At 50.6% G+C, this 23,266-nt stretch overlaps 5 protein-coding genes and 1 non-coding gene across 10 annotated transcripts; 2 read left to right on the top strand and 4 right to left on the bottom strand.

Annotated features, from left to right (window-relative positions):
* Positions 1-338: 338 nt before the first annotated feature.
* LOC117848949 (uncharacterized) lies at positions 339-2,980 on the bottom strand. 2 transcript variants are annotated; one of them, XM_034730545.2, is made up of 2 exons: positions 2,761-2,980; positions 339-1,368 (listed from the first exon to the last, which is right to left on the bottom strand). In XM_034730545.2, exon 2 carries the CDS (start codon positions 1,340-1,342, stop codon positions 647-649), a length of 696 nt encoding a protein of 231 aa, XP_034586436.1. In that variant the 5' UTR covers positions 1,343-1,368; positions 2,761-2,980; the 3' UTR covers positions 339-646. The 2 variants fall into 2 exon arrangements, with proteins under 2 accessions (XP_034586436.1, XP_034586435.1); XM_034730544.2 differs by lacking the exon at positions 2,761-2,980 and adding an exon at positions 1,601-2,717.
* A 4,543-nt stretch (positions 2,981-7,523) lies between these two features.
* LOC117847078 (fatty acid elongase 3-like) lies at positions 7,524-8,898 on the top strand. The gene has a single exon (XM_034728240.2). It carries the CDS (start codon positions 7,726-7,728, stop codon positions 8,602-8,604), a length of 879 nt encoding a protein of 292 aa, XP_034584131.1. The 5' UTR covers positions 7,524-7,725; the 3' UTR covers positions 8,605-8,898.
* Positions 8,899-10,474: 1,576 nt separating this feature from the next.
* LOC117847077 (glycosyltransferase BC10) lies at positions 10,475-12,942 on the bottom strand. Of its 4 annotated transcripts, none has more exons than XM_034728237.2 (3): positions 12,378-12,942; positions 11,690-12,274; positions 10,475-11,321 (listed from the first exon to the last, which is right to left on the bottom strand). In XM_034728237.2, exons 2-3 carry the CDS (start codon positions 12,272-12,274, stop codon positions 10,668-10,670), a joined length of 1,239 nt encoding a protein of 412 aa, XP_034584128.1. In that variant the 5' UTR covers positions 12,378-12,942; the 3' UTR covers positions 10,475-10,667. The 4 variants fall into 4 exon arrangements, with proteins under 4 accessions (XP_034584128.1, XP_034584129.1, XP_034584127.1 ...); XM_034728238.2 differs by having other exon boundaries at positions 12,635-12,942; XM_034728236.2 differs by having other exon boundaries at positions 12,696-12,942.
* Positions 12,943-14,025: 1,083 nt separating this feature from the next.
* Positions 14,026-15,711, bottom strand: LOC117850153 (glycosyltransferase BC10). Its single transcript, XM_034731956.2, has one exon. The coding sequence runs from the start codon at positions 15,576-15,578 to the stop codon at positions 14,172-14,174; it is 1,407 nt and encodes a 468-aa protein (XP_034587847.1). The 5' UTR covers positions 15,579-15,711; the 3' UTR covers positions 14,026-14,171.
* A 2,379-nt stretch (positions 15,712-18,090) lies between these two features.
* Positions 18,091-19,172, top strand: LOC117849434 (uncharacterized). Its single transcript, XM_034730986.2, has one exon. The coding sequence runs from the start codon at positions 18,401-18,403 to the stop codon at positions 18,770-18,772; it is 372 nt and encodes a 123-aa protein (XP_034586877.1). The 5' UTR covers positions 18,091-18,400; the 3' UTR covers positions 18,773-19,172.
* A 2,230-nt stretch (positions 19,173-21,402) lies between these two features.
* On the bottom strand, positions 21,403-21,475 carry TRNAA-UGC (transfer RNA alanine (anticodon UGC)). Its single transcript has one exon. It is a non-coding gene; the product is annotated as a tRNA-Ala (tRNA).
* Positions 21,476-23,266: the final 1,791 nt, after the last annotated feature.

Here is a 23,266-nt window from a genome sequence, read left to right as displayed (position 1 = left end):
GCTCCCTCCAGTACACTGACACCCGCTTGCTTTTCAGTTCCTACTACTGCGCTTTGCGGTTCCCTTGCCCGTTTGAATCCCCATCCCATCCCGTTCCGTTCCGTTCCATTTTGGAGGCCCAAGACCAGCCCAACCGTACGGTGAGGGCCCATTAACCAAACTCCCTCCTCCTAGTAGCAGCAGAAATTTGCTCCAACTCAACTGAAGCTTTTGGCCGCATTCAGTTTCAAATTGCATTTAGACAGGATAAGTTTGATTCCTTCTTCAAAGTTCAAACCAAACAAGTCATGACCATTTGCCTAATGTTCAACTTACAGATATCCAAAGTACAAGGGGCATACACGCAGGGTAAAATGTCCTTGCTACATTCCATTCAAACAAACAGAGTTACAGAGGTTCCAAATTATTCATTGTATAATCAAAACCGCAGTATACCTGTAGGTGCTCCACAGGACCACATCCAAACAGTATGTACACGAATTTCTCTATCAACACTTCCATGCAAACGCACCACTCAATTCAGATTTAGTCGTGTATGGAGGCAAAGCTAGGTAAATGCACACAACAACATCAGAATCGGCAATTGTCTGTATCTCCCACTTATTACCAGCAAGGCTGACCAGCAATATGACACCAACAAGCAAGCCTAGAACGTGATGAGGCTTGCGATCACGAGAAATCCAACCAGGATGAGAAGCGCCTTCAGGTACACATCCGCCTGCTGCTGCTGCCCATGCGGCCCGTGCTGGGGAGCTGCGGCATGAGCATGTCCAGCGTGCCCACCGTGGAACGCATGCCCGTGGCCGTGGCCATACCCATAAGGGAACCCAGCCGGCTGACCATAGGCTGTTGCATCAGGGAACCCATGCACCTGGAAGCTGAGCAGCGGGAACAGACCCCCGAATGCGGCTGAGAATGTGTAGTTCCCCCACCGCGCATTGGCCAGCGGGATGCCTCCGCCCATGAACCACGGGTTTGGGTTGGCGTTGGGGAAGTGGTTGTTAGGATCAGCCTGCGGAGCTGTTGCAGGCCTCTGCCCAGCTGGCCGGTTGGGAATGTCAGCCCCTGGGACGTTCTTTGACCTTGGGTCAACACGGTCCTTGCCACGGCCATACAGGGGAACGAGCTTATCCTCCTCGACGACAGCCTTGCACACTGGGCACTCTGGCGAGTGCGAGTGGATGCGCAGCCACTTGTAGAGGCATGGCCAGCAGAAGAGGTGGCCACAGAGCGTTACGATCGGCTCCTGTGGCAGCTCGAAGCATATGTTGCACTCGAAGCTACCCCCAGCATCAGCGCCACTGCTGCTGCCGCTTGTCGATTCCCCAACATTTGCCGCCATATTGGGTGTTCTCGGAATGATATTAGCTGAAAGAGATGAAAATTGCCACAATTGTCAGCAACACGAAGTATATGCATCGAAACAAGAATCTGACTGTAATTTTCAATAAATACTGCCAGGTTGATGTATGCTATTCGCAGCGACAGCCAATTTTCAACATATTCGTTCTCTGTACATGCCACCCTATATATCTATAAAATTTGTTAGTTCTGAATTGGGATTTAACATCTACAATATTTTGTTTCTCAGGAACGCTACCTACAAGCAGTTGCCACTGTTGGTTAACCACGATGAAGACAGGCATAACTCATTGGATTCGACTCCTGTATTCTGTCTTCTCAAGATAACACCACCAGACTGAACAAATGATAGAGGCAGCCTGCTCCACGACAGTACCATCAACGATAGCTATTTCGAGAAATAAGGCACTCAGTCAAAGCAATCGGAATGTTTACTGCAAAAGAATTGTTTTGGCATCCATCATGTCAGTATGTACTAGTACTGGAGGGCCAGGAGCTCCATGGCTCTTACTATATTCCCATCGAGTAATAGCATTCCCCAGAGTGCATTATCAGAGGTAGAAAGGAAGATGTACATTTCCATGTTTCTAGTAGTTTTTGGTTCATATATACAGGTGGCCGGATGAGTGTGAAGAACTGAGCAAGTTTCAGGCCCTTTTGTTTTCAGAGTTCCCTGTCACTACTCACTACTCTACCTTCATTTCATTACAGGTGGAAACTAGAGAGCGTGGCAATGCCCAAAACGAGTAAAAAAAGGTTAATAGGGATAGCATAGTAATCCACCACTGGTTAATAGGGAACTAGGAAGTCATTAGTTCTGTGACCCTGAAAACGGGAGGGGAGCTTTCGGTCACCCACCACCGAAGTCCAAAGGCTGCAATCAGTTGCAATTAGCTACTCTATCAGCGCTTCCTATATATAGGATAATGAACCAAAAAATGTTGCCGCGCTTGTTTTAAGGAGTGGAGGAAGCAAACAGGAAGTAGTCGCTACTAGTACACTGGAAATGGGGAAATCCCCAGCTGACTGCTCCGGTGAATCGAGAGCCACAGAGATCTGAAGCTGGCAGTACCTTGCCTAGAAGGCTAAATCAGAGGAAGCAGGAGGAATCGGACGGATTCGGGGCATATATAACTACTGAAGACAAATGCTGCCGGGAGAGCCAGGCTATACGAGTGTCAGGGAAAGGCGATCTGAGTTGAAAGGGAGCAAAACCCGCGCACCGCGTGTAACTAGAATCAAACAAATCCATGGGGGCAGGCAAGGCAAATCCCAGTACTCTACGCTAGCTAACGGGGGCAAAGCGGATCGCCGAGCGAACAGCGCCGGGTAGGAGATCAGATCAGATGAGTGGGATTGCAATGGAATGGAACTGGTAGTAAGATAGATAAGAGTTACCTCGTCGTGGTGAAATCGAATCGGGCGGAGAGGAAAATCTGATCCGATCCTAAAAGTGGCTAGGAATCAAACCTAGCTTGGCGCGAGCGGTGGGAGGGAGAGGAGGCGCGGTGGAGGGGAAGGGGACGGGACGGGTGGAGGAGGCGAGAAGCTTCGAGGCAGGCAGGCGGGGGCAGCTGCAGCAGCAGAGCCGCGCGGCCGACGGGGACGGGACAGGAACACGCCGCCATTAATTAACTACCACTCACTAGTCTACTACGTTGGGCGGGCCCTCTTTCTTGGTGGGCTGGGTGGGCTTCTCCCTAAAAGTTATTAGTTGCGGTGGGTTGGGCGGGCTCATCACTCTCCAAATGGGCCTGAAATAAATGGGCCACCAGAGAGATTGGTGACGACGACGCATGCACTTGCACGACCAACGAATCATTCATTCACATAACTAAAACGCGCCGCACAAGTCGAGTCTACGCGTTGTTAGTTTTTATATTTCTTGAACAAGTAGGAGCAGCTAGCCAAGGCGAAGTGCCGGCCGGGTAGCTTCGCTTGACGACGGCAAGTACCTCCGCACGCGTGGCACTACTAGTATACTACCATAACAGCTCTCTCTCTCTCTCTCTCTCAAAGAATCGCGTGGAACACATGCCCAAATTAACACACTGAAAACATCACTCAGCAGTCAGCATCTGTCGCTGTCCCTGTCACTTAGCAATACTCCCTCCATTTTTATTTGTCAAAATTCAAACTTTACGATCTTTAACAATAATTTAACTATTAATTTTTTATTTTATAATGTAAAATTTATATGGTTGGATTCGTAATAAATATATTCTAAAATAATCATAAGTACAAACAATACACAGTATAAGAGTAGTAATTGCTAGTCCATCCATCTCATCCATCACCACTAGTCGTATTGTATTACAATTGTCGCACTGTGTCAACCTGTCAACACCATCTTTGCGCGCGGTTACGACCTGCAGCTCCGATCGATCAATGGCAACCTGAATAGTAGGAGTACTTGGAAACTAACGGATGGTGCACGTTTAGTCAGTCAGCTGTGGCTCACGCACCAGCCAGTTGGTAGGTCTGGTCATCACACCATCTTCATCGATCGAGTCGCCTGGGGTGTACTGCTGCTACCTGTTCGTAGTCCTCCTCTTCCTTCCTTGTCTCACACGTTGTCCACGACCCTGACCTCATCGCCTCTGTTTTCCTTTTCCTTTTAGGCCTTGTTTAGTTGCTCAAATTTGAGGTGCTAAAATTACTATAGCAACATTGTAGCGTTCGTTTGTATTTGTGAATTATTGTCCAAATATTGACTAATTAGGCTCAAAAGATTCGTCTCGCAAAGTACAATAAAACTGTGCAATTAGTTTTTAATTTCGTCTACATTTAGTACTCCATGCATGTACCGCAACTTTGATGTGATGGGGAATCTTCTTACCAAAGTTGGGATTTGAGGGTGAACTAAACAAGTCCTTATATTTTTTCGGTCTCATGTTACCCCCTCTCTCTCTCCCCCCTTCTGAAAGGAACCTCTCGAGACTAGAAGATTGACTCTAACCGATCTCCTGTTGGAAAGGAAAATGATACGATGGGTCGTCGTCGCGTGCTTTTCACCCGCGCGCGTCCTTTTGTTTTTGCTTCTTTCTGGTGCCGGGTGTTCCCTTTGCACGGAATATATACTCTGTTACGTGACGTAGTTTCTCTGTCCTAAATTATAGGTCGTTTTGCTTTTTTAGATTTATAGAATTTGCTATGCACTTAGATATATCACATGACTAGATACATCTTAATATCTACGCATTTAAAAAACTAAAATAACTTATAATTTGGAACTAAAACAACTTATAATTTGAAACGGAGGGAATATGTGATACGAAAGATGCCGCAGCAGCTACAGCTAGCACGGTCTGAAACAAAAGAAAATTCCTCAATCCATCTTAAGACGCCTTTTTGTGTCTGCTGATAGTTCAACTAATTAGCCATGTCTATCTTTTTTTCCAAAGGAACGAACCTATAGACTACAGTACGTACAGCAGGTAGTGGAGTCTCTCCTCCTGTTGGACAGCAATATAATTAATGTGCTTTTTATTTCTACCCTCTCTTCTTCATATATTCCGCCCTGTCTGACTAGCTACTTTTATCTGCGTTAAACATCTTGAGATTTTTGTCTCTTGAGATCGATGTTGTGCCACGTACAGACATCATGTATTACCATGCATGTGTAAATATAAATTCCATTCCATGCTTGATTTATCCTAATGTAATACTAGTTTATTTACATTATTTTTATTTAAACAATCCAGGTGCTTCTACCTGCCGATTATATTAAAAGGAAGATGATATTCAGGAACCAACCTAACAATATTCCAATATGCTTCTCCATCCACTCGATCCTGGTCATCAAAAGCGAAAGGTTGGTAGAGCAGCAACATCGTCCGATGCTCTTTTAATTATTCACTACATGGATTTCATGCATGAAAACTGAAACCCAGCCCAGAAGCTTAGCTGGGGCATCGCAATCTTTCTTCACTTCATTATGCTGCCCAATGCAATTGAAATATGCTGACAGCCTTAGAGTGGCAAAGAATGAAGCAACCAACCAAGATTCTAGAAAGGGAATGAAGCCCGCAAATAAAGAAACTTGCTTTGGTTTCAGACTTTTTCAGTGAACTGAAGCTGCACGCAGCAACCTTTATATATCCAAACAAACAAATTCTGGAACGTAACGGCGATGTTGGTTGGTTGGAAGGGCCGGGCGACCGACCAGTCGACCACAGCCTCGTGCATCCACAACTACACAATAACATTTGCTCCTCTTTTTCTTCACAACCAAATCCAACACTGACTTTGGCATGCAGGCAGTTGGATGGCTCGCACTGCAGATAAAAGGGAAGAAAACAACAAAGAGATGACCAAAGGACACAAGTGATGGTGAGCACTTGGTGGTACCGGAGAGTGGAGAGAGCCTGATGCCCTCCTTCATTTCTGTCCTTTTCTCCTCTTTCTGGAGGTGGATGGGTGTACATGTCAAATATCCATACGACAAATACACCTCTATCTCGATTTCATGGGCATTGCATTTCGCATATTTTTCATGCATGCTTTGACAAGTTCTATGTCTGTCCGGGTGTGGCGTCAGGCGTCTAGAACAGAAGAATTGTTTTTCATTCCAATGCTGCCTGAGAGTTGCTTGAGCAGAGAGGACAGGCAAACTGATGGATGCGGTGGAGATAAACCAGGACACCGGATTGATTAGTTAGAAGAAAGACACACGTATCGCCGCTGCAGGCGAATAGATCAGATTAATCAGCACCGAGATTGGCAGTTTGTTTAAACCGAGGACAGGAGATTAGGTAACAAAATAGAAATAGTGGTATGATGCAGGCAACGGTGCCGACCGCCGACCACATCCTCTCACTCTCACCTCACCTGCAAAAGGATTGGATTGGATTCCTTAAACAATATACAAGCACCAGCCTTCGGGGCTTGTTGTTCTCATTTTTTTGCCTCTCAAGATTCAAGTGAATGATGGTCTCTTGACGCCACATGAAATTTCTATTGGCCTTTTTCTCTTCTGTCATCTGGATTCAGCTTTCCTCTAGATTTAGTGGACAGTAGAGGCCAAGTCATTGTTCAAAAAATTAAATAATTACATTTCTATTGCTTTGCTCATTCCATTGTTAAGAAAAAAACTGAAACCTGTACGGTTGTCAATTGCCTTCTTTAGGCCTTGTTTAGGCCTGGTTTAGTTGGCCAATTTGGGAGATACAAAATTACTGTTCTAGCACTGTAGCACACTGTAGCGTTTCGTTTGTATTTGTGAATTATGGTCCAAATATTGACTAATTAGGCTCAAAAGATTCGTCTCGCAAAGTACAATAAAACTGTGCAATTAGTTTTTAATTTCACCTACATTTAGTACTCCATGCATGTACTGCAAGTTTGATGTGATGGGGAATCTTCTTTTTGCATAGTATCAAAGTTGGGAGTTGGGAGGTAACTAAACATGGCCTTAGTTACCCCAAAATCCCAACTTTGACACTATGCAAAAAGAAGATTTCCCATCACATCAAACTTACGGTACATGCATGGAGTATTGAATGTAGACGAAATCAAAAACTAATTGCAAAGTTTGGTTGTACTTTGCGAAACGAATCTTTTGAGCCTAATTAGTCAATATTTGAACAATAATTCACAAATACAAACGAAACGCTACAATATGCTACAGTGCTGGCACAGTGATTTTGGTTGTCCAAAATCAAGCAACTAAACAGGCCCTTATTATTTTCCAACTGATGCCCAAGGCAGGAATTGATCAGTTACACAGCCTTACAGATATCCAAAGGTATTCAATTGCCAATTAGGAGGAGTTGTCTCAAGAGACAGGATTTGAGTGTCCCATTTCGACAGGCAACTTTGGATGGCGACACACAAACTTCTCATGACCCTGTGGCCGGAAACGAAGCAAAAATGTATGAAGGATGCTCCAACGGAGCCGGCATAGCATGCAAACCGTCTTCTCTTGTGTGGCCCTAAAACGATCCTCTAATAATAGGCGAGTTTTTAGCACATTTCATAGTTGGCCTCCTTCCTCTAGAAGAAGACTAGACCTTCATTTCCTTGGTCTAAAGAGGAGAAACAAGATGCTCTAGAGATTAATCATCAGCATTCAGTACTAATAAAAATAAAGTCAAAAACTGAAGATAGAAACCGAATAAAAATATCAGCTTTCTAAATAAAAATATCAGCTTTCTAAATAAAAAAGAATGGGGCTTGACCGACAGACGGAGGCTGAAGCTGAACAAGGGAGGAAGGAAGGAAGGAAACCAACTAACCTCCTGCAATGGCGGCCGGCTATATATATCCATCCCTCTCCTCCCCAAATCCCTTTCCATCCTCCACACCGGACACGCGCAACCACCGTCATCTCTGATCGGGGGACGCCGGGGGTGCGATCCGCCCATGGCCGCCGCCGCCGCCTACTGGCTCGCCGAGCACCCGGCCATCGTCGGCTTCCGGTGGAGCCCCACCCACCTGTGGTTCTCCACCTGGGCCTTCCTCCTCGGCTTCCTGGCCTCCTACGTCGCGCTCTGCCTCGCCCTCGACGCCTTCCTCGGCGCCGCCCTGCGCCGCCGGAAGCCGCTCCCGCTCGGCCCCGTGCCCGCCGCGCACACGCTCCTCATGGCGGCCGTGTCGGCGGCCATCTTCGCCGGCACCCTGCTCTCCGCCGTCGCGGAGATACGGGACACGCGGTGGTCGTGGCGGGGGCGGAGCCCCACGACGCCGTTCCGATGGCTGCTCTGCTTCCCGCCGGGGACCCGCTCCTCGGGGCGCGTCTTCTTCTGGTCCTACGCCTACTACCTCTCCCGGTACCTCCACGCGGCGCGGGGCGTGTTCGCGGTGCTCCGGCGGCGGCGGGGCGCGTCGGCGCGGGTGTTCGCGCACGCCGCCTCCGTGGCCATGGCGTTCCTGTGGCTGGAGTTCTCGCAGTCGTTCCAGGTGCTCGCCATCCTGGCGTCGACGCTGGCGCACGCCGTCGCGTTCGGGTTCCGGTTCTGGGTGGGCGCGGGGCTCCCCGCCGCGCGCGCCGCCAGGGGCGCCCCCGTCGCGCTCGCCTGCCAGCTGGCGCTGCTCGGATGCAACCTGGCCTGCCACGTGGGCGTGGTGTGGATGCACTTCGGCGCCGTCGGCGGCGGGTGCAGCGGCATCGGCGCCTGGGTCTTCAACACGCTGCTCAACGCCGCCCTGCTCTGGGTCTTCCTGCATTGCTACGGCAAGCGCGGCGTCTGCGACGACGACGGCGGCGCCACCGCCGCACGCGCCAGCAAGAAGGAGCTCTAATCTGATCTCATGGGTGGCGATGCCAGGCCAGGTGATGCGAGGAATCAACCAGCCAATCCTGTAATATTTTTGTAAATAGGCCAGGCGACGATCGGAGGGGGGATAAACACCACCAACAACAAGATAACAAGGGATGAGCAATACATCCTCTTTGCTTGCAGCTTTGCAAACCAGAGGAGGGGGGCATCCCTGCTTAGTTTTCTTTTTTCTTTTTTCTTTTTTTCACTAGTCCGTTCTGTGTTCATGGAAGAAGGGAATGGAAGAGGGGGAAAAAAACAATTTTTGCAAACCAAACCGCTCCTGTGTCATTCTTGATCCAAGTTGTGCAGTCTGAGGATTGATAAAGAGTGAAACTTTATGGCTGGGTGGGTAGGTTGCGTCGCGTACCATCTCCGGCGACTACGAGCTGAAGCTGAGATGGTACTGATAAAAAATTCGTTTTTCTGAGACGCCCGAAATGGTATTAGTAACAGTACAGGACAAGGGTGTTTCAGCCGATGGGTTGCACAACCGATTGACTGCCTACCGGTAAGTAATGCGATTTTCAGTCCCAAATTGGTGATGATCAGCCATGGTTCTGCAGTAAAAACCTGCTGTTGATATGGCAATAAAGCTGGGATTGCAGTATCATTTTCAGTTGGTGGCCCTTGAGTACTTGATGTTCATGGTACCTGCATCTATCTTGCTGAATGTGACGGAATGGTGATAACCTTTCATTTCGTGAAGCAAAACAAGGTGCGCGACACATAGTATGAGGAATAAACAAGCACGGTGGCCCTGTTCTCAAGCATGGAAGAAACAAATCCCAGGGCAAATGGGTACGCTACAGTATTCTGTGGACCAAGGAATCTGTGCCTGCCTCGGTATCTTGCTAACGGAAGAGTATCCTTTTCACAAACACAAGCTACTCATCACATTCACATGCCTTTGGTTACAGACTTACTCCAGCTTGTAATGGAGTATTAACAGAGCAACAGTACATCCAGTGTCCTTTAGTGCTCTGAGCTCACTTGTCCTATGTCGTGGACGCTCCTGCAACCACCAGAATCAAGCGAGGACAGAGGAGATAGTAGGCCATTGTTGGTGCTGCTGGGCATCATCATGGCATGGCCGCAGCAGAGCAACATGTGAACTTGTGAAGCTCGGCTCGGCTCTGCTCAGCGGAGGGGAGGGGAGCAGGGAGCAGGGCAGAGCAACATTTCCATTTCCTGCATCTGTCACTCTGCCTGATTCGCCGTCAGAAGTCTGAGCACTGTAAACAACTGTACTGGAAGGCATCGAGCCATTTTATAGTACGTACGGAGTAGTAAAATGATAATGGAGCTGCAGCAGCGAGAAGCATGGCTGCGTGCCCGGATCCCCTGCATCGACGTGTCCTGCTCTCCTCCTGGGAGAATTGCTTTGCCTCTGACACTGATCATCTATTTCATTTCATTACTCTGATGAAAGGGGCAGTGTTGGGACGCTGATCACCACTGACCGACACAAACGGAAGACAAACGGTTGCCAGGCTTGAGCTAGGCTGCCTTTCTTAACCAGCAAGGAATAGGAATTGATATCTGACGATGGTGGCTGCTTCTCCACGCACCTATCGTGTCATGTCACTGACCGAGTCATGCCTGGCCGGCGGCCACGGCTCACGACGTTACGCCGGCAAAGTGTACGGTGGACCTGGAGGACAGGAGGCCTCTGCATCGACGATGGGCTATGCTGCTTGGAGCACGCGTTGGCCCAAATCGGCCCTGCCCATTAAGATGCCGCGTGCTTACTTGGACCTGTGTGTGCATCTGACCACTGGCTGGACTTGATGCAACCACTCAGCACATGTCAAGGCCCAAGTTGCTTCATCTAGTTTAGCCAAAACCACGAATAATGTGAAAATGTTATTCCTCTAATCTCATCGAGTCCAAAAAAATTGATGTACGCACACGGCCTGTAAGTGATGGAGAGCTACATCTATACATCGATGATCACTGAGCAGAGTATGCATACCAACATTAGCGATGCGATTCACTGCACATCGATCGTGGTCATCTGCAGAGGTGATCGATGGCGAGCAACGCTTAGCCGTATCCTAGCATCTTGGGCGCAAGGGTGAGCAACGGTTGCAGCGTGCTGGGCGCAAACTTCCTCGCGAACAAGAAGCATACGTCCGCCGGCTGGCCGTTGTAGGTACACGTCCCCTGATCCTTCCCAGGTGTCGTTAACCTCTTCAGGAACGCCTCCTTGACGTCGGCTTCCCCGAACGTGGCCGGGTGCGCGCCGCCGCGAGACCAGTCCACCCAAGTCACGCTGCGGTTGGCGATCCGCCCCGGCGCCTCCACGGAGAGCACCGTCGGCAGGTAGTGCTCGTCCATGTAGCACGGCGGGCGGCAGTGCTTCCGGAACTTGGGGTAGTACCGCTCGTCCGCGACCACGTCCACGGCGAGGGCGCGGTCCAGCTCGAACCACTGCGCGCCCTTGCGCCACTGCTCCCGGCGCACCTCCGGGGCGAGGCCGGCGCGGTACCGGCCGCGGCCGTGCGGGCCGGGGTCGTCGAAGGCGCCGACGAAGCTCTGGTGGGAGCGGGTCAGGTAGTGGTGCACCACGGGGAAGGCGTAGAGCGGCACGCAGGACTCGGAGACGAGCACGAAGCGCTCGTTGCCGGGGTCCAGCAGCGCGTTCGCCAGCAGCCGCCGCTCCGCGTCGCACATGCTCGTGTCGCCCCACCGAGCAACCTGCAAGTACATCGGTCGATCACTTTGCTTACAAGAGCTGGTGTGGTGAATCTAGTTTGGAATTTTCAAAATTATGCTTTTGGAATTCGGATTTTGCTTTTGATCTTGGTGGTTATGGCACTAGAAAGTGAAAGCGAAATGAAGTTTGTAACCATAGCAAATTAAAAGGTGAAGGTTCCTAGTGATGGCATCTCATATTGACCCGCATCTCGTGGAGGAAAGAAAGACTAGACCTTTAAATGGATGTCATTTTCAGGGTATCACATGTCTGCCGCACGGGCCGGCATGCCGTCGATCGGACGGACGCGCTTGGCTGAATCGTCAAAGGCAAAACTAGAACTTGCGAGCAGATGTCAACCGTGGCGTACCTGGCTGGGCACCTGCCGGCGGTAGAAGGGTGACGCCGGCGGGAAATCGTGGCGGTACCCCGGCGTGGCGTGCACGTAGACGGAGAAGAGCTCCTTGTCGGCGCCGGCGAAGAACCTCTCCCAGAGCGGCGCCAGCGGCAGCGGGCCGCGCGTGAGGAACATGAACGCCACCTTGGGCACCCGCCGGAACGGGTACCGCCCGATCCTCGGCCGCCACGACGCCGCCCACAGCAGCTCCTCGTCGGTCATGTTGTGCCACGCGCTCGCCGGCGCCCGCGTCCACCGCTCCAGCGGCGATTTCCCACCGCCGCCCGCGCACGCCTGCTGGGCCGCCCGCTGCCGCGACGACGGCACGGACAGGGCGTCCGGCACGGACAGCCGTGGGAGCACGGAGTAGGTGGAGCCGCCGAGGAGCAGGGCGACGACGGCGAGGAAGCCCGTGGCGAGCACCGCCAGGAGGAGGAGCGGGCGGAGGAGCTTCGGCTTCATGGGCAGCGGCGGTGGTGGCCGGGTGGGAGCTGGGTAGCTGGCGGCGTCCTTGCCATTGCCGTCCACGGCCGCAACTCCTCCGACCATGCTGATCATCTGAACAAGAGTCGAACAACAAATTTAGGAGAGATTTTTCTAGACGAAAATTCGGTCATGTGGAATCGAAAGACGGAAACTTTGATCGATCGGCGGTAATTACAGAGCAGCGGTTGCTGTCCCTGGCTGAACTGAAGCCAATCAATGGAACAGCGGTTTCTGATGGAATCAAGCTAGTAACGATTTTCTCTCGGAAAAGGAAAATCGATCGGAGGAGCAATCGGCAGTATGACGGAGCTAGTAGTAGTAATCAAGCTGGCAACTGGCAGCCGTTTGGGTGTGCAGGAGCAGGAGGATTCCTTGGCGACGCCGCAAGAAACGCATAAAGATGACGCACGCACGCAGCTTTTTGAGCTTTACCCGGTCGGAGAAGATGAAGTCACCAGAAAAAGGAGGAATCGCAGAGTCGGATGGGATGGACCTTGGATATGCTTCAGGGAGGAACAGGAACTCCACCTTCGATTCGTCTTCTTCTTCGCGCGCGGCGCGGCGGCGGGGCAGCTCAGATCATCGGCGGCGGCGACAAAGACAATCGGACACGACACAGCAGGAGGGGGTGCGCTGGTAGGATCCTCCGCCTCCTAGGGTGGACGGTGCAGAATTCAGCTATGGCACGCGCCAATAGCAGAGCTGCCGTTTGGGTTTGGGAGGCTTTTCGGCAGGGGATGGGATCATCTAGTAGTGTATTATATTTTTGTAGACTTTTACATGTACACACCCCAAATTCCCAATTTTTATGCTGTGTCTACGTTCATGGTTGCCTTTTTTGCTCATTTCATTTCATACATTAATAGAAGACCATGAACTGCACACGAGCAATTTGTAGAACTAACTTCCTAACACAAAAGAAGGTCTAGAACTAGGTCAATCTGAGAATAACTTGAAACTGGTAAGGGCATGTTTGGAAGGCTGGTATTAGGTCCAAAACAGGTGTAAGCTACGGATGCAAGTGTTTTTCCGACATGGCCTAGGGAATATAGTTGAATTTCATACAAAAATATCCCTTAATTCATGATAATCCGCATTAAACCGACGTCCTAGAGGAAAAGGAAGATAAAAGAAGGGGAGAAGGAGAAATCAATAAAAGGGGGTGTTTGGATTTCGGAGCTAAAATTTAGTCCGTGTCACATATCGAATATTCGGAGGCTAATTAGGAGGACTAAATATGAGTTAATTATAAAACTAATTACACAGATGGAGGCGAGACAAATCTATTAAGCCTAATTAATCCATCATTAGCTATGGTTACTGTAGCAGCACATTGTCAAATCATGGACTAATTAGGCTTAATAAATTCGTCTCGCCGTTTAGCCTTCATCTGTGCAATGAGTTTTGTAAATAGTCTATGTTTAATACTCCTAATTAGTATCTAAACATTCGATGTGACGGGGATTAAAGTTTCTGTGCAGTGAGTTTTGTAAATAATCTATATTTAATACTACTAATTAGTATCTAAATATTCAATGTGATAGGGATAAAGTTTAGCAAGAGTTATCAGTTTACGGGGTTAAGGAGGCTGATGTCGTGAACTGAAAGGTTGTTGTGCCTGTCCAAATCCACGTTGTGTGGTGGGACCCACATGGACTAGGTTACGGCGACCCCTTCCTTCATTCGGTCATTCCTTTTCCTGGAGATTTCTAGACTATGCTGACGATTACGGGTCAGATAAGGCGATGAAATACCTCTGACCCATTAAGATGCCCTGTTCCTCAAACTCGGCTCTCCCGATGCAAAGATGGTAACCACTTGAATGATGTAAAATGTTACTCTTTCAATCCCAAAAAGTGATGGAGCTATATCTATAAATCCATGATTATTAAGCAAAGTACACCAACATTAGCAATTAAGGTCATTGGAGATCGACGAGCTGAGACGACGGTCACCAACAAGGCAACACTTAGCCATATCCAAGCATCTTGGGCGCGAGGGTGAGCAGCGGCTGCAGCGCGTTGGGAGCGAACTTCCTCGCGAACAGGAAGCACAGCTCCGATGTCCAGCCGTTGTAGGTGCAGTTCCCCTGACCCGCCTTCGTCGTCAGCCGCTTCAGGAACGCCTCGTCGACATGAGCTTCCCAGAACGTGGCCGGGTGCGCGCCGCCCCAGGACCAATCCGTCCACGTCACGCTGCGGTTGGCGACCCTCCCCTGCGCTTCGATGGAGAGCACCGTCTGCACGTAGTGCTCGTCCGTGTAGCACGTCGGGATGCAGTGCTCCCGGAACTTGGGGTAGTATCGCTCGTCGGCGACGACCACCACGGCGAGGGCGCGGTCCATCTCGAACCACTGCGAGCCCTTGCGCCACTGCTCCAGCGACACCTCGGGGGCCAGGCCGCCGGGGTAGCGTCCACGGCCACCCGGGCCGGTGTCGTCGTAGGAGCTGACGAAGCTCTGGCGGGAGCGGGTGAGGTAGTCGTACACGACGGGGAAGCCGAAGAGCGGGATGCAGGACTCGGAGACGAGCACGAAGCGCTCGTTGGCAGGGTCCAGCAGCGCGTTCGCCAGCAGCCGCCGCTCCGCGTCGACCATGCTCACCTCGCCCCACTCGACCACCTGGCTGGGCACCTGGCGGCGGTGGAAGGGCGACGACGGCGGGAAGTCGTCGGGGCGGTGGTACCCGGGCATCGCGTGCACGTAGACGGAGTAGAGCTCCCTGCCGGCGCCGGCGAAGAACCTCTCCCAGAGCGGCGCGAGCGGCAGTGGGCCGCGCGTGAGGAACAGGAAGGCCACCTTGGGCACCCGACGGTACGGGTACCGACCGGTCTTCGTCGGCCGCCACGACGCCGCCCAGAGAAGCTCCTCGTCCGTCATGTCGTGCCACGCGGTCGACGGCGCCCGCGTCCACCGCTCCAGCGGCGCCTGCCGGAGCCGGACCCGCTGCGGCAGCGACGACGACGGCGGCGCGTGCAGGGCGGCGTCCGCCGGGACGGAGAGACGCGGGAGCACGGAGTAGGCGGAGCCGCCGAGGAGGACCACGACGGCGAGGAAGCATGTGGCGAGCAAAGCCACGAGGAGGAGCGGGCGGAGGAGCTGCGTGGGCAGCGCTGCTCTGCCCGGCGGCGGCCGGGTGGGAGCCGGGTTGCTGCCGCCGTCCTTGCCATTGTCGTCCGCAACTCCTCCGAGCATCCTGATCTCAGCTGAGTGAGATTTCTTGGGATGGAGGAAATAGCAATGCATGGTTGTTTCAGACTTTGATTCAGGTATAGTTTGATTCAATGGTTGTCCTCGATCGCGTCCTGCTCGGCGGCGTCGTACGTGCAGAGAATTTTGAAGGAAGCTGCATGCAGTTTCAACTTGGAGCCCATGCATGCATCCATCCAAAATACCACTACTCCGTATACAATTGAAACTTAGAATGGAATTTCCAAGTGCCACGGATGGAGGATGAATGCAGGCTGCCGTACCCTCCTTGGGCGGGCCTGATGGCCATTGCCATGCATCACCCCGTCGTCGACTTCTCGTCGCCTCACGGACGGACGGACTCTTCTGACCAACCACCGGCCGCGCGCGTACTAGTACGGAGGAACTGGTGGCCAATCATCTCGGCCCGGACCGGCCTGAATGTGTAGCAGGCCTGCGCGCGCACAACCATCCCCCGAACCCGGCCAACAACCCAAACAATGTTGTTTGTTCCATCTTATCTAGAAATATTTATATTGATCTTCTTAAAGTGCGACAATTTAAAATGGGTCACATTTGTATCATCCTTCACCCAAAAAAGTCTCAGTATTTTTTTACCACCTATCCATTTCTATATATTTTTTTTCATACAAAACAATGTTTTATCTCCCTTTCAAGATTCTGAATCCAAGTCATTTAGCCAAACGATTCTACTAAGTGTTCTCATTCATTAGAGAAACGTTTCTTCAGAAAATCTGAATCCCTACCAAATACGGCCTTAGTACGTACCCTCCTTTATAATAATATACTTAATAGATGGATGCCTCGTGAGTGAGTGACGAAGTGTCAACTTGCTGCCGCCTGCGATGGTAAAGTCGTGTTGTGAGGCAAGGCTGATGGGAATAAAAGTTTTAAAGATCAAGAAGAAATTAGCTGCACGCTTAGTGTTTGCTCTGTGAATGAACTTAGCTGGACCCCTAATGTTTCCATCCTAGCTCTGTCCTTGTATGTTACGATTTACATATGCTTATCTAGAACTAGATTTGGTTTAGAGGTTTAGTAGCAGCAGCAGAATTAAACGCACGGCAGATGTCTAATATCTTCTAGCGCACTTGAGGCGCCATCAACATCATTCAACAATGAAGAAGAAGAAGTCATGGTCATCATCAACATCATTCAACAATGAAGAAGAAGAAGCCGTGGTCGGCTAATTTGGTCAGCGGCGTATTCCTTCCGTCTTAAATTACTATTTGTTTTAGCTTTTCTAGATTCATAGTTTTTACTATACATCTAGACACATGACATATCTAGATACGTAGTAAAATCTATGTAGATAAAAAACTAAAAGGAATAATCTATGTAGATAAAAAACTAAAAGGAATAGTAATTTGGATTGGAGGGAGTAGCTACGAAAGAAGAAGCCGCGTGGCTGCTCGGTTGTGTGCTCAACCCAGCCCAAGCTCCTGAGTGACCTAGAGGGACGGAATCAGCCAGCGTCTTTCTTTGACTGCATGCCCTGCAGAATGGACGGACCTGACCGACGACGCATCACGCGCACACGGGCGTGTGGCCGTGCGTCTTGGGTTGGGGCCTCTTGACTCGAGTGACGTACGTCGGATGAGTCTCCAGTCTGCTGGTCGGTTCGACTTTGACCGACTCAAAATCTTCTCTTCATCTCCCAGGTCGGCACAACAATATGACCAACCGCACTACACGTTGGTTTGGTATTCCTATTTCAAGACCAGACATTCTGCCTTTTTCCAGGCTCCATGTCATGGGCAATTTTATTCTACAGTTAACAAGTTTATGTCCGCTAATACATTTTACTTTGAACTAACACGCGAGTCCGAATTCGCATGCCAGTGATCCAAAACATATACAACACGTGCAACATGTTGGTGGTCCGAAAGAGCAGGCATGCACCTACCAACGCCAGTTGGTAACCACACCTGCAAGCTTACTTTGCCCTGCGATGCAAATTCCGATTCCCATCAGCCACGTGTATCATGTGATTGCCAACACATGGAGAAAAGAGAGAGAGAGAGAGAGGCAGGCCGCATTTCTTTGTTTTTTTGTTTTCGTCTTCAGACGACAAACTCATAAAAGGGGCACCATTCTCCATCATTTTTTCGGCTCTTTTGTTCAAAAAAGAAAATGGAGGAGTTGTTTGAGTGCATATTGTAGGCCCAACCCAGTTCTGATCGATCGATCTACTGCCACTGCCTTATCTTGTTTTTTTTTTCTGTGGAAAAGCATCTTGTAGAATTGTATTGCAAAGCTGTCGAGATCTTAAAAGTGAAACACTGTATTTCGTGAGAACAATTAACTTTTTCTTCAGATGATGGAACAAAGCAGGTAACTAAATTCTCCGATCCATGGAATGTAGTCACCTCTGCTTGACTGGCTGATGGCGAGATGCAGCTGAAACGGCGGCTAAGGTCACTCTTTGGCTGCTGTGTGGCGTGCTCAACAATCCAGCCTTGTTGTTCTAGGGAATCTTCTTTGCTTGTTCTTGAGTTTGCTGAAATGAAAAAAATCCACGTAGCATGATGCAGAGGATAAGAAGCCAATAGAGCAGCAAGCTTGGCCTATTGCAGGCGGCGGTCGGTAAGGCCTAGGTCTAGGTGGTGATGCATCCAAGGACCTGATGACTCAGCAGCAGCAGCAGCTTGATGATGCTGATAGCGGCCGGGCGGGCAGGCGCCTCCCAGCATTGACCGCCCCCGACCACGTGCTCATCGCCGCGCCCGCCACCACTACGCCCTCCACCCCCTCTAGTCGTCTTCTTCCACGATCCCCATCCCCATCCACGCGCAGGCAGCAAGACCACGGCAGGCAGGCAGGCAGGCACACGTATATATCCATCTCCACCTCTCCACCCGGCCTCATCCTCACCGCTCCTCGCTCGCTTTGCTCATTCATTAGCTGCTGCTAGAGCTCCGATCCTCTGCTTCCTTCTCTGCTTCTCTCCCACCCTTCCTTTGCCACCTCCAAACCAGCATCGGAATCAGATGGACCTGCAGGCGGAGCTGCGGCGCCCGGCGGCCCACGAGGCGGCGCTGAGGGCCGTGCAGAAGCCGCCCGCCAAGCCATGGCGCGGGGGGTCCTCCGCCGCGACCCCGCCGCCGCCGCCCAAGGTGTACCGCGTCGAGCCACGGGAGTTCCGGGACCTCGTGCAGAGGCTCACCGGCGCGCCGCCCGCGGCCGCGGCCAGGGGCGGCGTCATGCGGCCGCAGCATCATCAGGTGGCGGCGGTGCAGCCGGTGCCCGTCCGTGCTTCAGGGGATCAGCAGCAGCAGCAGCAGCAGCTTTACGGCTCGCCGTGGTTCTCGTTCCCGCTGGCCGGGGTGGACGGCGCCAACGGCGGCGGCGGCCTCATCTAGTCAGTCAGCCGGTGATGACTTAAGGATGCAACAAGACAAAGCTTTCTCCTTTTCTTCTTCTTCTTGGTATCTTGGTTAGTTTGTTTTGCAAGGAAGGAAGGAAGGGAGGGAATCGACTGCACAATCAAGTGTAGCGATGGAGCATAATCTTTTATTAGCCGTTCGTTGTTGGATTATTACAAGTCGTAGCAGCAGCCACCCTGCAATAGACAGGCAGACAGGCAGACACATAGATGATGTTCAATAATAGTGTCATAGTCGTATACTTAGCTCTGTTAATTACCACAGTACCAGTGTTCATACTTCATAGACAGTCGTAGCACTGTAACAGGTGTGATTAATGTACTCTATGTGGGAAGGTGTTGTAGCCCACCTGCTGAAAACAAACTTTTTTGTTTTCCGTTTCCCCTTGCAACAAGGATCATGAAATTGGTGTCTGAATTGTGGATCGATTGTGAACGGTAGACCGACTCGCCCCCGCGTCGTCCGCTCTGGGCGGCTCCCCCGTCCCCCGTTCAACCCGCGCGCTCCCTCTCACCCTGCCTCCGCCGCCGCCGGAGCTGCTCGTCAGAAGCCCGGCAAGCAGCGAGGAAGGCGGCGGCGGGGCCACCTCGCTCTTCCCCCTCCTCCCAAGCCCCTCCTCGCTTCCTGCTCCGGCGGCGGCGACATGGCTGCCGGCCAGATCCTCCTCGGGGATGGCCGGATCCGCGTGAGAGGATGCCGGATCTGTGCGGAGCTCGTGGTTCTTGCCGGGTTGCGGTGGCCGGCGGAGGTGCTGGCTCCACTGATGGCTGGACCTGGACGGCGGCCGGGGCTTGCGCGGCTCCATCCGTTGCGTCCCCTGTGGTGCGGGGTGCTTGCAGCCCGGTTTTCTTGGTGGATGGCATGGTTGCCAGTGTGGCGGCCGCGGTGCGCCCGCGTCGCGACGAGCGGTGCGCCGCCGCCCCTTCCTGCCCATCTGGCGGCTCGCGACCCAACGGGGTGTCTCGCAGCCGGGGGTGGCAGGGACGGCACACGAAGCCCTTGACTGTGAGCCAGCGACGGGCAGCACCAGGGGCTGCGACGGAGGCGATGGCCGCGGCGCTGTCGTCAGCCGAGTCCGTGCGGAGGTGCGTAGGTGGCGTCGAGGTGGCGTGGCCGGCAGCGGCTTGCTCGGCTGCACTCCAGCGATGCCGTGGTGGCGTGGTTGGCTGTGGTCAAGCGAAGGCGTGCCAGCAGCGCCGTGGTGGCGGGGCTGGCGGCGTTGGCCGCCTCATGCACCTCTGGTCCGCGTGGGCAGGCCATGCTCCATGCTCCTGTCACTCTCTCGTGGATGGCGGTTGAGATTGAGGCGAAAGCTTGGATGGCAGCCGTCACTTCCTCCTCTTGGAGGCATACTCTCTTAACCTCACGGTCCCGTCCTAGTATGCTACGATGGTGCGAGTGAAAATCTAACCCTTCCTGAGCCGGTGTCGCTATTAGCGTCATGTCCTTCCTGAAAGTGACATCGGATTTTTTTGCATGGTGGTTCGTGGCTGTGGTGGGTCATTTCTTTTTCTTCTTTCTTTCCTAAAAAGTAAAAAGGCAAAAAAAAAAGAAAAAAAGAAGAGAGAGCTGCTGGTGGTGGTAGTGCAGGCGCTGCAGGGCTTATGTTTCGGTGGAGCGGTTGCTGGAGATGCTGCGGAGGTGCCAAGGCCGCTGGCGGTGGAGTTGCAGCAAGATGATGAGGTTATTGCAGCAAGATGATGAGGTTATGTGGCACGGATTGATATCCCAATCCAACATGTTAAATGATGTTTGTTGAGTTGAGTAACAAGTTGCTTGGTGCGGTGTGGTTGATATCCCAATCCAACCGGCAATGCTGCGCGGCGCGTGTTGATGTCCTAATCCAACTGGCCGGTGTTGTTATTTGTTGTTTGCTGTGTCTGGGCTTATTTTTCTTTTAATATAATCGGCAATTCTTCTGCATGGTTTGTTTAAAAAAAAAATTGTGAATCGATTTTGCTGAATGGAAAACAGATTGATATTGTGCTCTTTGGATTATTCTTTGTATTCACACGCAACACAGGTAGCAATCACTGGGAGAGGACATCGATCGCTGTACAGTAGAGCTATCTGCGCCATCAGTGACGAACTGAAGGATCTTCGCTTGCTGATGCTTCATCAGTCATGCTAGCGATCTCTTCTCCTGAATGGGTACAGTGGAATGCCTGAATGTTGTTGATTCGAGATGGACAGCTTCAGTCGGTCGTCACGTATGGAATGGTAGCTGAAGCTGACTGACGTGCGTGATCCGGTGAGGTGATGGTGGTTCAAACATGCCCGCGTGCGTGCGTGCGTGTTGACCGGCCGGCCCACCGACTGACTGATGAGATGAAAGCCAACACGCACGCCTGTCAAAGTTGCTGACCACGCGCCTCATCTTCTTTCGTTTTCGTCTGAATATGACTGACGAATGGAAGGTGGGTGCCTCTTGCATTCAGACATTTTAGAGTGGATTCAGACTTTCAGAGCCATGGCTGCCATAGTCCATACGGCGCGGCGCGGCGCAGCTGAGGCGGCGTCGGAATCTTCCAAGCTATCCGGCTCCCATCAGAGAAACTGCATGGAAAAAAAAAAAACTCACTGCATGACCAAAAAGAATAGACAGATGGAGATGCGGGGGATCGAACCCCGTGCCTCTCGCATGCAAAGCGAGCGCTCTACCATTTGAGCTACATCCCCGAATCTGATTATGCAATTCGTCCTTCTATACTAATGAACATACTAAGCACGCAATCAATCAACACCAGTGTATGCTTGTTTACCACACACTCCCATCTCTGATAATGTTGCGGTTCGGTGCTTTTTATCAATACTTCATGTATATAAGCACATGCTAGAAATAAGTTGAGGCCAGGCAATCGACACCAATTTCATACAAAAGGCTTCACACATCTTTCTGTTCAAATCATAAAGCATCTGTCTCTGATAATAGAAGGCTTCTATTATTCAGAATTACCCATGCCCTGTCAGGACAGAGTACAGTCACTACAAATCCAGTTCAACTTCAAAAGGTGCAAATCTGCTCATCACATCTGGAGCTCGCAGGCTCTCTCCTTAGTTAAAACAAAACAACACGAGCCTTCATCTCAGCTCAAACAGTAACAACAATCGCCAGCAGACAAGAGGTTTTCACCAGAGTCGTTCTGTTTGGGCCGCCAGCAGCTCCAGCTCTGACACCAACAGTCCCAGGTTTCTTATATCGAAAGACCTCTTAGCAGCACTTATGATTGAAAACTTTCCTTGTATTTGTGATGCTGATTTGCAGTGCGGTGGCCTGTTGCTTTGTCAATAGCCTTTTGAGAATTCAACAAGTCCATGTTAGCATTAAGAAGCTCAAGTCGTATCATAGAATAAATGAGAAGATTTACTATATAGCTGCACCTTCAGCAGCTACTTCAGTGTAAGGTAGCTAGGAATCAATGACACCAAACTGAATCTCTCTGCGGCAGTCTTAAAAACACTGATATGATTACTTCCATCTTTATAAAAAAATGTAAGTCTGATTACCTGTAGATTTACTAAGAAACTTGAATGGCCAAAAGACTTTAAAGCTATAACAATTTTAAGCCAAGCTGAAGCAATGATTGTGCTCTATGCTGCATTCAGACCAAACAGAGCAATACAAGCCCAGAAAGCCACATATTGTTAGAATCATATACAGATAGGCATTTCAGACAGATTACTTTAGCTCTATTACTGGTAGGGCCATAATTATGATGCAGTCTGTACCAACAGCAGCTACAATAACACTAAACACCGATTAGGATCTTCCAAGAGATCTGCTCAATTTAATAAAAACTTTATCTCTGGAAAACATGGGTAAGAACTAAGAAGATGCTATTGTGACATGGGTATGAGAAAATAGTAGGTCTACCGTGAAGCTTTTGCATAAAATAAATAATTGAGATATTTCATAACCATTGGATGTCATGGATCAAACGCTTATTGTCTGATAATTCAAATAAACACATTAAGAAGTAACCTAGATGAAAATAAGGGGCACTGCTGCAAAATATCCACATATAATGATTAAATCCAAGATCATTGCTACTCTCACCAACATAGAGATCCTTGGAAACTGAGTTTTCCTGAAGGTACAGCTTAAGGAGAGTTGTTGCACAGCCTCCTCCACAAGGCTGGAACTAAGAGTCAGTGTTTTCTCTAGCTGGTTGTTGGAAGCAACTAGGGTACTTGGCTACAGGAAGTAGATTAGTCATTGATACTTAGCTAATCCAGCACCAAAGAGCAAAACATGTAATTTATTCATGTTATAGAGTGTTGAGCATATTCTATTCCATGCCGAATGAGTTTATTTACCTAGCAGCAGCCTGCAGCCAGCTGCAGTCTTGGGGTAAATTTTTAAGGCTCAACATAACACAAAATTACCATTCACAACCCATACACAGTTGACCCATTGTCTCTCTAACCAATATCTTCAGGTCTACTTTTTCCCCCCTTTGAGGGGAAAAT

This window comes from Setaria viridis, chromosome 3, assembly GCF_005286985.2.
Source record: "Setaria viridis chromosome 3, Setaria_viridis_v4.0, whole genome shotgun sequence".
Lineage (NCBI taxonomy): Eukaryota > Viridiplantae > Streptophyta > Magnoliopsida > Poales > Poaceae > Setaria > Setaria viridis.
Note: the sequence above shows the minus strand (reverse complement) of the source record. Positions and strands in the feature narration are given on the sequence as shown.

Excerpts from the sequence above, each read along its gene's own strand:
- LOC117849434 (XM_034730986.2), top strand. The coding sequence starts at position 18,401 with ATGGACCTGCAGGCGGAGCTGCGGCGCCCGGCGGCCCACGAGGCGGCG.
- LOC117848949 (XM_034730544.2), bottom strand. The coding sequence starts at position 1,646 with ATGCCTGTCTTCATCGTGGTTAACCAACAGTGGCAACTGCTTGTAG. Across the intron at positions 1,369-1,600 it reads ACAGTGGCAACTGCTTGTAG|CTAATATCATTCCGAGAACA; the intron begins GTAGCGTTCCTG and ends CATCTCTTTCAG.
- LOC117847078 (XM_034728240.2), top strand. The coding sequence starts at position 7,726 with ATGGCCGCCGCCGCCGCCTACTGGCTCGCCGAGCACCCGGCCATCGTC.
- LOC117847077 (XM_034728237.2), bottom strand. The coding sequence starts at position 12,274 with ATGATCAGCATGGTCGGAGGAGTTGCGGCCGTGGACGGCAATGGCAAG. Across the intron at positions 11,322-11,689 it reads GCCGGCAGGTGCCCAGCCAG|GTTGCTCGGTGGGGCGACAC; the intron begins GTACGCCACGGT and ends ATGTACTTGCAG.
- LOC117850153 (XM_034731956.2), bottom strand. The coding sequence starts at position 15,578 with ATGCATGGGCTCCAAGTTGAAACTGCATGCAGCTTCCTTCAAAATTCT.